At 32.9% G+C, this 16647-nt stretch overlaps 1 protein-coding gene across 1 annotated transcript; it reads right to left on the bottom strand.

Moving 5' to 3' along the window:
* Positions 1-2385: 2385 nt before the first annotated feature.
* Positions 2386-14292, bottom strand: LOC105420424 (uncharacterized). The gene is made up of 5 exons (XM_088859868.1): positions 14140-14292; positions 12079-12248; positions 10221-10248; positions 4797-4871; positions 2386-2827 (listed from the first exon to the last, which is right to left on the bottom strand). Exons 1-5 carry the CDS (start codon positions 14207-14209, stop codon positions 2655-2657), a joined length of 516 nt encoding a protein of 171 aa, XP_088715994.1. The 5' UTR covers positions 14210-14292; the 3' UTR covers positions 2386-2654.
* Between the last annotated feature and the right edge of the window lie 2355 nt (positions 14293-16647).

Raw genomic sequence — 16647 nt, 5'->3', positions numbered from 1 at the left:
ATACGCGATGATTTAAGCTAGCACATTTTATCGTTTATGGTTGGGAGTGATTTTGATTGTCTTAGTATTACATATAAATAATTTTGTAGTATACACTCCCTCAATATGTATCATTAGGTTTCTATTGTGAAGGATGGGAGATTATTCGATTACCACACAAAGAGGAACAATAAATTTAAATTATCTTTATATTGAAAAATATCAAAAGATTTTATGTTCACGCTAGAGTATATCATCCATTAACTCCCTCGAATAAAAACCCAATCCAAGAGTATCTTGTGGCCCTCAAATTTTGGAGATTTAACCTCTTCAATTATCAGGACTTCTAAAAAACAAAAAAATGGAAAACTCAAAAACACTTTGTATGTGCCTAAAAAGTTAAATCCTAAGATTGAATGGAGTCTATCCAATTCTTGAATGGTCGGATCTGAGCATTTAAAGGCCCCTTTTTTTTTTTTTTTTTCTGTTTTTGAAGATAGACGCCTAGTGATACTTCATTCGACCACAAAATTTTAGATTGAAATAGGTAGCTTAGGTAGACTATATGGCTCTTAACAACATAAAAGAAAAACCCACAAAAAGGTCTCTCTCTACAAAAAAAACTTTTTTCATGCAACCAAAGTCCATTTTTCTGATGGGACGTTCACCCTATTCACATTATTTTCTAAACTTCCTAAAATATCTCCCTACTAAATAACCCAAATGATAAGTAACCAAAAACAAATCTATCTTTAGATGCTTTTATCCACGTCCCAATCTAAATGATAAAACCCATATGATAGAAACCTTCCCAAAAAAGCTCATAAATAAAAAAGAAAAAAAATAGAGACTTAAATAAAGACTTAATTTTTTTAAAGAACATGGACTTTTATTATATTAAAAAATCTGATTAAAAATAGATTTTGTTTAATTAACTTGAAAATCATTTTTTTAACAATTAACCCTAATAAAAATAAATAAAAAATCCACCCGCATCTCTAAAAAAAAAAAGGTTTGTAGCAACCAAATATTGATATGCATGAGTGCAGGGACAGATTTGAAAAAGGGGTACACGAAAAAGCATGAGTTAGAGCTCTTTTCTTGAATGTTCAACGTTTAGGGCTGCTTGGCATGTGTAACATCCGTCGTCCAAATCCCACAACAACGTATCCAAAAAGAATGTACACACTGTATATTGAAAAATAGTGACCATGGTAGATTCCACACGATATTTGAAGGAAAAGTGTTACATGAGTCAGAGGCGCAAGAGCCCGCTGCCCGCCAACATCCATTTTAAAGATGGACGTTGTACAAAGTCCACTGGACTATTAAAACAAATATGGATGGTCTAAAAAACAATCTCATGAAGAAGCACATTTTGAATTTTATAAATTATTCTTTCTTCATATTCATGATGACCTTTGCCAAGATCATGAATCTTAAAATTTTGGATCCAAATTCCATGTTTAAGGTAGAGTTTAGTGGAGGGATGCATTTATACAAATGAATATGCTAACTCATAAAAGGAAAAAGTTTATATAAGGATGCTACCCTATAATGTAGAACTACGGATGACCTTCAAAAATCCATTTAATGTTGAAAAAACCTTTTGATTGATCATTTCGACATTGAGATGTATGACTATGAAAAATAAAAAGATTTTAAGTCTAAAAAATAGTGCATTTTACAACATATTATCTACGCCGTCCATTTTCAAGATTTTCATATGTTTATAGATGTACTTGATTTTAACCATTTTTTAAATTAAAAATTTTGTAAGTAGATATAAAAATAGATTTTGAGATAATCCTAAGAACATTTTACTTTATAATTATATACCATGATAAAATTTGAAAGTGCAACTTACCTCTACACCTACGGACGCATCCATATGCAAACTGCACCGCTCATAGAAACCCCATCTATATTTGAATAAAAAAGAAAGGATGTGGTTTTTATAGAGCTGAGCTCTAAACAAACAAAGTAACGCACACCTTTAAATAGTATCAAGAAATTTGGTTTCAATACTAAAAATCTTTGTGATAGCTTTAAAATATATTTTCACTTTTAAATATCAAATTTAAAGCTTAAAAAATAGTGTAGATCAAGCAGATCTATAAAAACTTGAAAATCTTGAAAAGTAATGGTAAAAAAATGCATTACATGATGCACAATTTCCAAAACTTGAAATCCATTTTTTTTTTCTTCTCATGTCTTGATGTCGAGATAATCAGTTTGAGGACATTTGGGCATCAAAACAACCGCTTCTAGTCAAATTTTTGAGGTGGGCTCTAATTTAATTGTTTAGGACATCGGCTCTATGTAACCTTTTCCCAAAAAAGAAAAGAAAAAAAAAGAAAAAAAAAAAAAAAAACAACTAGAGAAACTAGATGCACGAAATAACACAAACACACTATTTTTTTTTTTTTTTTCTTTTTTGGCCTTTTAGGTTAAGTACAATCACAAATTACAGTAAGTAATAATAGTAGGCACAGGTGCCCATACATCAACACATAACACAACACAACACGCATGCGACATCGAACACAACAATGGTTTTCGTTTCATGGCACACCGAAACCACTGAGTTTGGATGCCCCCACAATCCAAAGGGGGAGAATTGTGAAGGGCACTGCACTCTTATTTACTACCAGTGCTCAGAAACCCATTTCAATTTAACAATTGAAGTAGCAGAAGCAAGCAAGGCCTATTCTTTGGCGGTGGCATGCTCCGAACCTGGCCCCTTCTAAGTTCTTGCATTGACGGCTGCAATTGTTAGAGTTCGCACAAAATCCAGACCATGTTCTGCTTCTCTTCTGGCAAAGTTTCGCCTCACTACCTGAAAACTCTGCATCCACATAGAAAACAAGCAGCGATTTAGAGAAAGAGAGAGAATTTGTTTGATGATATAATCTTTAGAACAATTTGTACGATGGTATTGGATTAGCTGATATTAGTCTTGATCGGAGTTAAAGAAGTGACGTAGCGATCCGAACAGTTTTCGAAAATGGATTTTTCAGGGGCAATACGGTGGAAATGCAAGTTTTTTATTTCTTCTTTTTTACTTTATTTTATTTTTATTTTTATGAAAAACAATGTATTATTTTAAATATGATAATTATGGACTGATCCACATTCATGAAAAATTTATGTGGAAGTACACTTGTGTGATATTTACGATATTGGACCGGAGTGTTTTTTTAAAAACACCCTTTTTTCCCCAAAGTCTAATGCTGGATAATTTTTTATACATTTTTTTCTTTTTCTTTTTTTGGTTAATTTTGAGTTGTAGGGATTGATTCGATGTTGGAACATCAGACCGCCCATCTCTCACAACAAATTTTAAAGTACATGGTCCGATTATGGAGACACGAGACCAAATTTTTTTAAAAAGACAAAACTAAGCCGATCCGATATCTATAATTTCCAACCCAACTTCTCATAAACCTTTTAAACATTTCAAGTGTCTATATCCTAGGTGGTCTGCCCGACTACAAAGGCCCAGTGTACCACAAACCTTTAAAATTTGGTATTTGTGAAGTCTGAGAGCGTAGGTACAATAGAGTGCTCATGAGATCAAGGAAACAGAAGAAGCAAAAAAAAAAAATCTAAAATGTTTGTGGTCCAGTGGACCACCTTGAACATAAATAGGTATAAAATTGGTAGTTTTTAAGAGAGGGGTGTGGGGGACCACCCTATGCTGCTCTTTATTTACAAATTTTGGTCTGCTATCTTGGACATCAGGACCATACACATTACCAACAATATAAAGTACAAGGTGGTCTGATTATCGTGGACTTCAGACCATATACGTTCCAAACAGTATAAATTACAGGGTGGTTTGAGAATCCAAATCTCTGCCCTGTACTTATATTCCAAAAAACTTTAAAACTAAAATAGAAAAGGGAAAAGTTTATATAGAGCCGACCTAAAAAATTTTATTAGAAAAGGTTGTTTTGATGCTCAAATATTTCAAATTGATCATCATGACATCAAGATGCATAGACATGAAAAAAAAAATGGATTCCAAGTTTCGGAAATAGTGTATTTTGTAATGCATTTTTGGACCGTCAATTTTCAAGATTTTCAAGTTTTTATAGATCTACTCGATCTACACTATTTTTTAAGTTTTAAGTTTTATAAATAAAGATAAAAATATATTTTAAGGATATCACAAAGATTTCCAATATTGAAACTACATTTCTCGACATTATTGAAGGTAGGCTCTAATTTGATTGTTTAGAGCCTAGGCTCTATACAAACCGCACCCAATAGAAAAGGGGTCTATTGGAAAAAAACAAAAAAACAAATAGACCTATGCATAAATTTGAACCAGACTAAATGAAGTACAAATATAATTTTTCACGTTTTTTATGAAATATCGATCGACCAAGTTACATGTCTTTTAAAAAAAGATAGTAGAAAATAGAGAAAAATATGCAAAGAAATTATTTACTTTTAACACAAAGACGTCACAATCACTCTTATCTGTCAGATGTTAAATTAAATGATTTGAGGTGTACACTAGACTCAAATTTAAAAACAAAATTAAAACTTTGTGCACACCGCAAGCCACCCAATATAACACTTAATGATTAAGAATGATTGTGACCTTTTTACGATAAAAATAAAACGTTATAATGATTATGAATAATTTTGCTATTTAACATCTGAAGAAAGCACAAACAGCATGCATTGCTTCAAACCGCATGGTTTTTTGCATCAAACCTGTGCCCACATAAAATCAAGAGACTATACGTTTGCGCGGTTTGGAAAATAGAAAGAGAAGGTAGGGTGAAGAAGTTAGGGTTTATTACCCGAAGCTGAAATGAGAAGGAACACGAACAGGAAGACAAAGAAGGCCTTCGGGCTCACAAGCTTGGCCATGATTTCTCACAAAAAGCTTAGAAAATGAATGCGAGGGTAGTGTGGATAGGAGAAGCGCGCTTAAGAACACTCGAACAAGGGTGGTGTGGCTTGGGGCCAATGCATGCTACTCTATTTATAGCTCAGAGGGCCTTTTTTTCTTTTCTTTTTTTTTTTTTCAATCTTAAAGCAAATATTTGGATAAGTACAAAATAGTTAATCAAGGGACAAAAATAAATAAATAAACAGTGAAAGGTCAAAAACTGATTCGTCAAGAAATTAAAGCTCGACTTTGAAATGGTGATTGATTTAATGAATTTTTACTTTATCTTGACTTGGGCGTCACGTCATTAAACCCCTTATTTCGGCTTGGACTAGGACCTTGGATTTATACCATTGCCTCATTGGTTTTATTAGTAATATAGCTAAACTTCCTTCTGTTTTTTTTTTTTTTTGAAAGTGTAATATAGCTAAACTTTCCATGTTTCATTTGGATATAATATATTTCCCACCTCAAAAAGCACTGAAAAGTCACAATACTCCGAATTAAGATATGATCTTGGAGCTCAAGAAAGTTCAAAAACCCTTGCCCAATTCAATGGAAAGCCCATGATTAAATTTAATTTGGAGAATTTTAGGAGTTTGATGGAAATTATTTCAAAGAGTGGAGACATGTCATTTTTTTTTATGCAGTTTCTATAAGATCTAAGCTTTACAAAAACAAAGCAACAGCATCTCCTCGCATCTTCATTTGGAAAGCACTTGGAGCATTGGAAATTTTCGTGACCGCTTTAAAATCAATTTTGAACACTGACCATGGAATTCAGAATTAAAAAAATGGTGTAAATTTTGTGGATCATTGAACACTTATTTTGAGGGTGCAATTCACGGTCTTGATACCATGTTATAATATACACTATTTTTAGGACTTGAAATTTAAATTATATTTTGCAATATAATAGTCAAGGTCGAGATGTTTGATTTGATGGTTTTTCGATATCTTTGGTGAATTTTGAGGTGAGACTTTACTTATTTTGACAGAGCTGCAATCTTATCAAAATATTTTATTTTATTGTCTTTCACTCATCTCAAAAATGATTTTTTTTTAGGTTAAGAAACATATATTCTTGAGCAAATCACATACGCACTCTATTTGGGATGGGGGGGGGGGGGGGGCGTTACTCATTTGCTCAAAATTACGAGCACCGACCTCTTCCTCCGCAGTCTTTCTTTTCTTTTCCTAAGTTGCCCCCCGTCCAACAATACAAACACCAGGCATCATGTTTCCTTTGAAGTAATCTTTCCATTTCAATTTCAATTTCCACCCCTCGTTCAGTTTCAATTACCATGCACATTAGGTGCGGTACACCATAATATGCTGAACAGATGCACATTAAGCATACGGCAGTGATGTAAATATGTAGTTGCACCTCCGTCGCTGGTTGATCTCCACCGTTGGTCACGTGGAGAAGAAGGTGGATAATCCCTGGACCCTTTACATTGTGGTTTGTGGTATTCATGGCTATACTTTATGGAAAGTCTTTTGCATTTTGGAAAGCATTTCATTTGCTTTACTTTGCTATCCCCTATTTTGGGCACCATGAAGGAAAAAATAGATAACGGTTTTTTGAGAGTTATAATAAGCTCAGGCCATCCATTTTATGGGCAGCTAAAGCCAGCTTCTTGAGAACTCAAAAGTTATTTAGAAAGACACTTTTCCATTTGACGATGAATAATGCAAAAAATTTCAGGTTAAACAAATTCCTTTTAGAGCCTCAATTTAACAGCATTTTTTCGTTGGTAAAATGGATGAAAAGTAGACTATTTTTTCTCTCTCCTCAAAATGAATTATTTTGAGTGATTTACGTATGGGCTTAAATTTTTTTCTAAAATACAAAATGTTTCATTTATAGGTGGAAATTACAAAGAAGGTCGATCAACTCACTTCTTATTTTTATTTTTACAAAAAATGTCTCTCAGTCTGATGATAGAATCCTCAGTCTGAATTTTATTTTTTCTTTTTTTAGTTTTTTATGTTAGTGGGCAATGCCCCAAGCTTTAGGGCAGTGCCCTACAGACCAAAAAACTAAAAAAAAAATAAATCAAAATTCGGTTTAAGGTGACGGAAAATTTTGAAAACAATAAAAAAAAAGTGAATTGACTAAGCTTCTTTATAATTTTTATTTATAAATGGAGCATTTTGAATTTTAGAAAAGATTTTAAGGTTTGTACGTAATCATTCAAACTATTTTTTGGGCTTTTTGTTTTCTTTTCTTTTTTCACAATTAGCTTTACTGAGATCAAGAGGATATGTGCACCAAATTTGAGCTGAAAAACCACACTCAAAACTGGAGATGGGATTGTGTTCTGGTCCGCCCTTGACCGGATAAAATGTTTCCCTTATTCTTTTAAGTCAAAAGATTATACAATGCACACTCTTAGGTGAATCACTATTTGACTTCGTCAATCTGAGAATTAAACTAAATAAAAGATAAAAAAAATACTGAAAATAGTATCTTAATATTCATAGATATTAGAGACTATTTAATTTTGAATTTTAGGTTTTTAGCAGCTCAAAAAGTTTATTTTTCTTTACGAATAATTAGTCTTTTGATTAAAAGTATATTCTTTTGTTGGAGGAAGCAATATAAAACGCATACGCAGGATCACGATACACGCGCCATTATTTTAATATACCGCCCGTTGCCCTTATTGTAAGACCTATTCCAATGAGCGAGAAATAAAATTTATAATCAAGGTTCCACTTTCCTTTACGCTGCTTGATGGATATAACATTATTAGTATTTTATTTTGACATCATGATCGGATGCCATATGGCGTTTCCACAATTGCGAGGAAGCAAACTACTGTATATGTTATGTCATACCCTACCAGGTGGAAATACAGGAAACAAATAGATGGAGACCATTCACTTTTGGAAAAAGTTATACAGAGCCGAACCCACCTCAAAAAAAATCACTAGGAAAGGTTGTTTTGATGTTCAAATATCCTCAAATTTGATCATCTCAACATCAAGAAGCATGAACATGAGAAAAAAAAAAAAAGATTTCAAATTTTGAAAATAGTGCATCTTATAATGTATTTTTGAACTGTCAATTTTTAAAATTCTTAAGTTTTTATAGATCTACTCTACACGATCTTTGAAACTTTAAATTTTATAATTAAAGATGACAATATATTTTAAAGCTATCACAAAGACTTTCAGTATTAAAATCACATTTCTCTACACTATTTGAAGGTGTACTTTATTTTGATTGTTTAGTACCTTGGCTCGATACAAACCGCACCCTTCACTTTTGTTTTACAATAGGAAAACGTTATAGATCTCCTTGATTTGAAACTTTTGACACAAATTATATCTATGATAAAATTTGATGGTGTGCCATCTGATTGTTTAAAATTGCATTCATTATTGTTTATCAAATTTTAAATTAGGTGATTGTAAATGCGTGATTGACTAGATTTAAAGTTCAAAACAAATTTCCCTTCATAACTGTAGAATTTGCAATAAGAAAAATATGATGAGAGAGAGAAAAAATCAACAAGGCATATACGTGGTTCGGCAATGGTGCCTATGTTCATGGAGGATAAAGCGATATCTCATTAATAGGGATCACTTTGATTTACCTGAGATTTATAGAGTTACAATTTTTGTATTTTAGAAAATAAATCCCATTACAACTGTAATCCCACATAATAGGAAACTCAATATATTGTAATCCATAAGATAGAAAACTTAATATCTTGTTGTTAAAACGGTCAACACCCCCCCTTAAGTTGGTGTGTAGATATCTATGGAGCCCAACTTAGATAGTATCAGAGGTACTTTGTCTTTACAATAGCTTTGGTAAATATTTTCGCAAGTTGATCTTCACTTTGAACGTGAGGAGTACTAATAATTTTTTATTAAAATTTTCTCTCACAAGGAAAACTAATAATATGAGTGTGGCTCTTTTGTTTCATTCAAATACCTCTCCCGGTAACAACTTAAGATATTTGAGAATCATATTAATAGCTTCCATATGACATTATGTAGGAGTATGTGTAAATTGGTTCACAAGGCTAACCGTATACATTGTGTCTGGTCATGCTATAGTTAAATAAATCAATTTGCCTACAAGTCTCTTAAAGCGACCCACATCTTCAAGAGATTTACCATTTGTTGAATTAAGCTTGCAATTAATATCAACAGGGGTGTCAATAGTTGGCCTCCTATTTTTCCAATTTCTTTCGAAAGGTCTAGGACATATTTCCTTTGAGAAATGAAGAGTCCCTTATTTGAATCAGCTACTTCAATGCTGAAAAAATATTTTAGTTGACCAAGGATTTGATGTTAAATTTCTTGTGACGGTAATTGTTAAGCTTCATGATTTTTTCTTTATCAGTACTTGTAATTATAATATCATCAACATAAATGAGTACAATTGTTGTACCTAAAGTTCCCTTTATTATGAACATTGAAGAATCAGTTGAACTTCTAAGAAACCCGATACTCATAAATACTGAGGAGGGTTTGGCATACCGTGCGTGGGTTGATTGCTTAAGTCGATACAAGGCCTTCTTTCATGTGAATAAAAAACATTTTTCCTTTTCTTTGGAATGGCATGTAGGAATATTCATATAGACTTGTTCTTCAAGGTCCCATGTAAGAAGTTATTTTTAACGTACTTTGATGCAGTGATCATTCACAATTAACTGCATTAGGCAAAAGAACACGAACATAATTTATCTCGGCAACTGGTGTAAAATCCCATTTATAGTCGACTCTATAAGTTTGGGTTAATCCTTTGGCCACCAACCTAGCCTTCTATCTATCAACAAACCCATCACTATAATATTTAATTTAAAAAACCCATCTATATCCAACTACTTTTGTCCCTTTAGGTAACTTGATAATGTCCCAAATATGTTTCTTGTCAAGTGCCTAAAGTTCATCTTTTATGGCCTTCCTCCACACAGGTTGGAACTTATTATTTTGAAAACTACTTAGCTTAAAATTAATAGAAATCAAACTAACAAAAACAAAATAGCTAGGAGATATAATATCATAGGAAATATGACTTTGAATTGGATAAAAACAACTGCATGACAAGTATAAAAATCTTGAAGCCTAGAGAAAAGTTGAGGGACACGAGAAGACCTGCACTGACGGGGATTAGGTGGGACCATGGCAGAGTTTTCTTCTTCCAAACCAACGTGGTGAGTTTTAGACAAATGTTAAGCTTCGACTTGATTATCATGACCATTTTCTTCCATATGACTTCTTCTGGGTGTGTTGGAAACATTATTTCTACTAATATTAGGAAATGACTAATGATTTCTGGAACACTACCCTTGAGTCATATTTCTCAAACCACTCTCCACAGTGTCACTGAAATAAGACTAAGTTTCAACAAATTAAACATCTTTAGAAACATAAATTTTCTTACTACTAGATCATATCATTTATAACCCTTTTTAGTAGATGAGCGTCCAAAAAATATGCTTCTCTCTTGGCATACTAATCAACTTTATCCCTATTGTTGTTAGCCACATGTACATAAGACGTATACCCAAATACATGTAAATGGGACAAATCAATGTTTCTGTTTTTCAAAACTTTAAGGGGAGTATTAGTTTTATTAGGAAGTCTATTAATCAGATAGCAAGTTGTTAAGATGGCTCACACCAATAAATTTTTAGAACATGCATCTTAAATGTCAAAGGCCTTATAGCTTTCAAAAGGTATCTATTTTTCCTTTTCAGCAACTCCGTTTTGCTGAGGGTAATGGCTTATAGCTTTTGAAAAATGACTCTTCATTTCTCAAAAGAAATATATTTTAGATTCATTGAAAGAATATGGGAAACTGGAATTCAAACCCATTGATACCCCTATTGATCATAATTGCAAGGTTTGTTTAACTAATGGTAAACCTCTTGAAGATGTGGGTGCTTTCAAAAAGACTTGTGGGCATATTGATTTATTTCACTATCACACGACCGTAATATATGCAATTAGCCATATGAACCAATTTATGCGCACTCTTAGTTCATGTCATATGGAGGTATTCATAGGGTTCTCATATATCTTAAATCATCACCTGACAGAGGTCTTTGGATGAAACATAATGGTCACACTAATATTATTGGTTATTTTGATACTGACTGGCCAGGTAATCCAATTGATAGAAGGTTTACTAGGGACTATTGTACATTAGTTAGAGGGAACTTAGTTACTTGGAAAAACAAAAAACAAAATGTAGTTGTTTGATCTAGTGCAGACACCGAATATAGAGCAGCTATACATATTGCCTTTAATCCAATCTTTCATTAAAGAACCAATCATATAGAATTTAATTATCACTTTGTAAGAGAAAAGGTTCAGCCATAATTATTATTACTCTTATTTTTGAAGTGAAAACCAACTTGCATACATGTTTACTAAAACTATCTAAAAGACAAAGTTCCATAAGAAACTGTCCAAGTGGGGCTCAATAGATATCTACGCACCAACTTGGGAGTGTGTCGATGATATAACAACAAGATATTGACTTTCATATCTTGTGGAATTACAAGACATTGAGTTTCTTATCTTGTGGAATTACATTTGTAATGAGATGTGTTTCTAAAAACAAAAAATGTATCTCTATAGATCTCTGATAAACTAAAATAATCCTTATAAAGAAGAAACTGATTTACCCTCCGTGAATGTAGGCACTGTTACTAAATCATGCATATACGTTATCAATCCATTCCTTATTCTCTCTCCTCTATTCTTTATATTACAATTTTACAATCACCTTTGCCAAGATCATGAATCCAAAAATTTTGGATCAAAATGCCATATTTAAGATGGATTTTAGAGGAGGGACACATATATACATATGAGTCGGATGACTCACAGAAATCCCATTCATATTTAATAAAAAAGAAATGCCAGAGAAAACAAGATGCACGAAATAATACAAACACACTTCTTTTTTTTCCTTTTTGGCAGAGTACAATCAAACATTACACTAAGTACTAACATCAGGCATAGGTGCCCATACATCAACACATAACCAGACTGGACAACACAAACAACACGCATGCGACGTCGAACACAACAATGGTTTCATTTCATGGCACACCGAAACCACTGAGTTTGGATGCCCCCACAATCCAAAGGGTGGGAATTGTGAAGGGCACTGCACTCTTATTTACTACCACTGCTCAGAAACCCATTTTAATTTAACAATTGAAGTAGCAAAAGCAAGCAAGGCCTATTCCTTGGCGATGGCATGCTCCGAACCTGGCCCCTTCTAAGTTCTTGCATTGACGGCTGCAATTGTTAGAGTTCGCACAAATTCCAGACCATGTTATGCTTCTCTTCTGGCAAAGTTTCGCCTCACTACCTGAAAACTCTGCATCCATATCCAGAAGCAATAGCTATTAAGAGAGAGCGAGATTGTTTCATGATATAATCTTCAGAGAACTTAGTACGATGGTATTGGATCCCTTGATATTGATGTTGGTAGGAGTTAAAGGAGTGAAGTTGCTTTCTGAACGTTTTTTTAAAATGGATTTTTGAAGGGCAATACCATAAAATTGAATGCTTGTTTTCTTTGGGGGGAAATATTATGTCTATAGCACTGTAAATATGATAATTATGGACTGGTCTAAATTTATGAAAAATTTATGCGGAAGTACATTGGTGCAATATTTGCAACATTGGACCTGAGTTTTTTTTAAAACATCCCACGCCCTTTTTCCCCTCCCAAAGTCTAATGTTGAATAACTTTTTTATTCATTTTTTTTATTTTAAATTTGACATATACAAAGTCGCCCAATGTTTTAACATCTGACTACCCATCCCTCATAAAAATTTTTAGAGTACATGGTCCGATTGTGGAGACATCGGACCACATTTTTTAAAAAAGTTAACAAAATAGGCCAGACTAATGTCTATAACATCGAACCAAACCTCCCACGTCCTAGGTGGTCCGCCCACCTACAAAGACCCCGGGCAAAAACCTTTAAAATTTGGTGTTTGTGAAGTCTGAGAGCTTAGACAGAATTGCTGTCAGAGATTTTGCAAAAATAAAAGTGCTCATGAGATCAAAGAAACAGAAAATAAAAAAAAATCTTTCAAAACGTTGTGGTCCAGCGGACCATATAGAACATAAATAGGGATAAAGTTGATAGTTTCTAAGAGGAGGGGTGTGGGGGTCCGATATAAAAGATATTCGATCACCTCGCCTGGCTCTCTATTTGCAAATTTTGGTCTGATATCTTGCACATACATCAAAAAAATATATAGAGTGGTCCAAAAATCCAAACCTCGGACTAGTAAATTATATTCCAAAATAAATCTAAAAATAAAATAGAAAAAGGTGTCTATCAGATCCAGAGGTAAAATTGGGAAAAAAACAAATAGACCTCCATATAAATTTTTCATAAATTTGAATAAGTTTGTGATTACAATATTTAAAATGAGTACAAACATAATTTTTGACTTCTTCTTGCAATGAAATAATAAGGATGCGATCAAATTAGATGTCTTTCAAAAAAAAGATAATACAAGATGTAAAATCGGATGATTTTGAGTGTATTATCGATTAGACTCAAAATTCAAAAAAGGAAAAAACAAACCTTATGGACACTCCAACAATGTGATATTTAATAACCAAAAGCAATTATAATATCGTTATAAACAGTCCTACGGTCCACAATCCCATAAAATAAAAAGTCTTGACTTCCAGGAATTTGGAATTTCTTTCCTTTTCTTCCTTCGCAAGTTGAATGCAACTTACGTCGAGACTCGAGAACGACGATCTGAGCTCAGGTCAACGGTTTGTTAAATGCAACTTATTGTGGAATTCCCTCTCTCTCACATACTCTATTAAATGCAACACTTGCAACTTATCGTGGAAATCTCTCTCTCGCTTTTGCCATATGACTTATCGACAATAATCTCTCTCTCTCCCAATTTAAGTTTACACCAGTAACGAGTAAGTCTCGGTTATTACCCACTGAATTACTCAAAAATAAATAAATAATAAATAATAAAAATAAAGCACAAGCAGCTGGCTCGGTTATTACCCACTGCATTACTCAAAAATAAATAAATAAGTAATAAAAAATAAAAAAAAAGCACAAGCAGCATGCATTGCTTCAAACCGCATGCTTTTTGCATCAAACCTGTACCCACATAAAATCAAGAGACTATACGTGTGCATGGTTTGGAAAATAGAAAGATAAGGTAGGGTCTATCATTTTTTATCTTTTGTGAGGAGAAAAGTATGGGTTTATTACCGGAAGCTGAAATGAGAAGGAACCCGAAGAGGAGGACAAAGAAGGCCTTCGGGCTCACAAGCTTGGCCATGATTTCTCACAAAAAGCTTGGACAATGAATGCGAGGGTAGTGTGTATAGGAGAAGGGTGCTTAAGAACACTTGAACAAGGGTGGTACGGGTTGGGGCCATTGCATGCTACTCTATTTATAGCCTATAGAAGTCTTTTTTTTGAATTTTCTGGAAAATATTTTGATAAGTACAAACTAAGGACAAAAATAAATAAATAAATAAATAATTAATGAGGGGACAAAAACAGCTTGGTCAATAAATTAAAGCTTGACTTTGAAATGGCGATTGATTTAAATATTTAATGAGTTATAGTTTATCTTGGCTTGGGCGTCACGTCCGTGAAGAGGCATTAGAGGTTGTCTTGACACCTTTGCATTTAATTCATTTGTTTTCTTTTGAAGTCGTACTACAGTGTGAATCAATGTCGTCTTTCGTTTCGGAGCTTTCTTCGTTTTTCAATGTTGTCTTTCGTTTCGGAGCTTTTTTCGTTTTTTTTAAAAGAAATTAAATAAATAGGTGTTTCAAGTTTTACCAGTAAGGTGGCTAAACTTTCTACGTGACTTTGGGTGTGCCATTTAGATATGATATGTATTTCCCACCTAAAAAGCTACTTTTGAAAGGGGTGAAAGGCCTAAAAAAAATCCTACATCACAAAGTCACAATACTCCAAATTAAGATCTGATCTTGGAGCTCAAGAAAGCTCAAAAGCCCTTGTCCCATTCAATGGAAGGCCCATATTTGAGTTTAATTTGGAGTGTTTTAGGAGCTCCAAGGAAATTATTTCAAAAGGGCAGTCTCGCATGTCATTTTCTTTTGGATGCAATTTCTATAAGGCTTAGGATTTATGAAACAAAGTAAAACTTCGTCTCAAATACTCATCCAGAAAGCACTTTAAGCAATAGAAATTTCCATGATTGCTCTAAAATCAATTTCAAACGAAACTTTAAAACCCAAAAAAGGTATAGATCTTATAGATCCATGAACGCCTATTTTGACGGCGAAATTCACAGTCTAGATAATGTATACAATGTACTTTATTTTGAGGACTTGAAATCCTAATTTTTTGAGGGTTGAGATATTTAATTTGAAGGTTTTCCGATATTAGAACTAAAATTTTCAATGAATTTTGAGGTGTGGCTTTACTTATTTTGATAGATCTGCAGCCCTGTCAAAACATTTTCTTTTTTGACATTTCACACATTTAGACCGTTCATTTTTCCTTTAAAATAAGTGTTCATAGATCCGCAAGATCTGTACTTGAGTTTTAAATTTTATTGTTTTGTTGAAAATTGAATTTAGAGCAGTCATAGAGATTTTTGAGGTTTAAAACAGTACATCTTGTAACACGTTCTCTAGGTCATCCATTTTTCAAGATTTTAATGTATTTATAGATCTGATTGATTTGAATCATTTTTGGAGTTTAAAATTTTATAATTAGAGATGAAAATAAATTCTTGGGGCATCCTAAGAATTTTTGACATCAAAATTGCATCTTATGACAGAGTTTGGAGGTGCTTCTTCCTTTGATTGTTTAAAGATGCAATCTTACGTAAACCATACCCATTTTAAATGTTGAGTTTTAAGTTTGGGTGCCGTTTGCATTAGGTTGCAACCTTGAACACTCATAGTACGTTGCACCTTCAAATTTTATCATAAGATGTAATTTTAGTGTAAAAAGTTCTTAGGATGGTTTGAGAATCTATTTTCATCACTAATATAAAATTTTAAGCTCCAAAAGTTCAAATTAAAGTATTTTTTCCCTTTCATATCCATACATCACGATGTCAAGATGATCAATTAGATGATTTTTTAATATTAAATCAACATTTTCCAATGAATTTTTGAGGTGCACTCTTATTCTACAATTCAATGTTGCAACCTTATATAAAATTTTTCGTTTTAAATTTTTGGGAGCTCAAAAAGTTTAATTTTCTTTAGAAGCACTCGGTCTTGTGATTCTTAAATTATATTCTCGTGTGAAAAGGATTTTTCAAAGGGTGAGGTGCACTTCAATGCGCCATTATTTTAATATACTGGATGTTTCTTGTATTGTTAACCTACCATGGAGCGAAAAATAAAATTTATGATCAAGGGTCAACTTTTGTTATGTTAAATATACCATTTTGAGTATTTTATTTCGACATCAAAATCAGATGTGATCCTTCGTCCTGGTACCACGGCCCATACGGCATTTCCACGATTGCCAGAGAGCAAATTATTGTTTATTGGTTGAGGATTACATAAAGTTACAACCGTAAACAATCAAATTAAGACGCACATCTAAACTGGGTCATAAGATGTAATTTTGGTATCGAAAACTTTTTAATATGATTAAAAAATCTATTTTCAGCTCTAATTATAACATTTTAGACTTCAAAAAATGGTTTAAATCCAGCAAATCTATAAATGCGTGAAAGTCTTGAAAGTGGATGATATAGATAATTTGTTGCAAGATGTA

The sequence above is a fragment of the Amborella trichopoda genome, chromosome 2, assembly GCF_054954075.1.
Source record: "Amborella trichopoda isolate Santa Cruz 75 chromosome 2, AtrichopodaSantaCruz75HAP2 v2.0, whole genome shotgun sequence".
Classification (NCBI taxonomy): Eukaryota; Viridiplantae; Streptophyta; class Magnoliopsida; order Amborellales; family Amborellaceae; genus Amborella; species Amborella trichopoda.
The sequence above is the reverse complement of the archived record's forward strand: the minus strand, read 5'-3'. Positions and strand labels throughout refer to the sequence as shown.

Excerpts from the sequence above, each read along its gene's own strand:
- LOC105420424 (XM_088859868.1), bottom strand. The coding sequence starts at position 14,209 with ATGGCCAAGCTTGTGAGCCCGAAGGCCTTCTTTGTCCTCCTCTTCGGG. Across the intron at positions 12,249-14,139 it reads CCTTCTCATTTCAGCTTCCG|AGTTTTCAGGTAGTGAGGCG; the intron begins GTAATAAACCCA and ends ATATGGATGCAG. Across the intron at positions 2,828-4,796 it reads CCTTCTCATTTCAGCTTCGG|AGTTTTCAGGTAGTGAGGCG; the intron begins GTAATAAACCCT and ends ATGTGGATGCAG.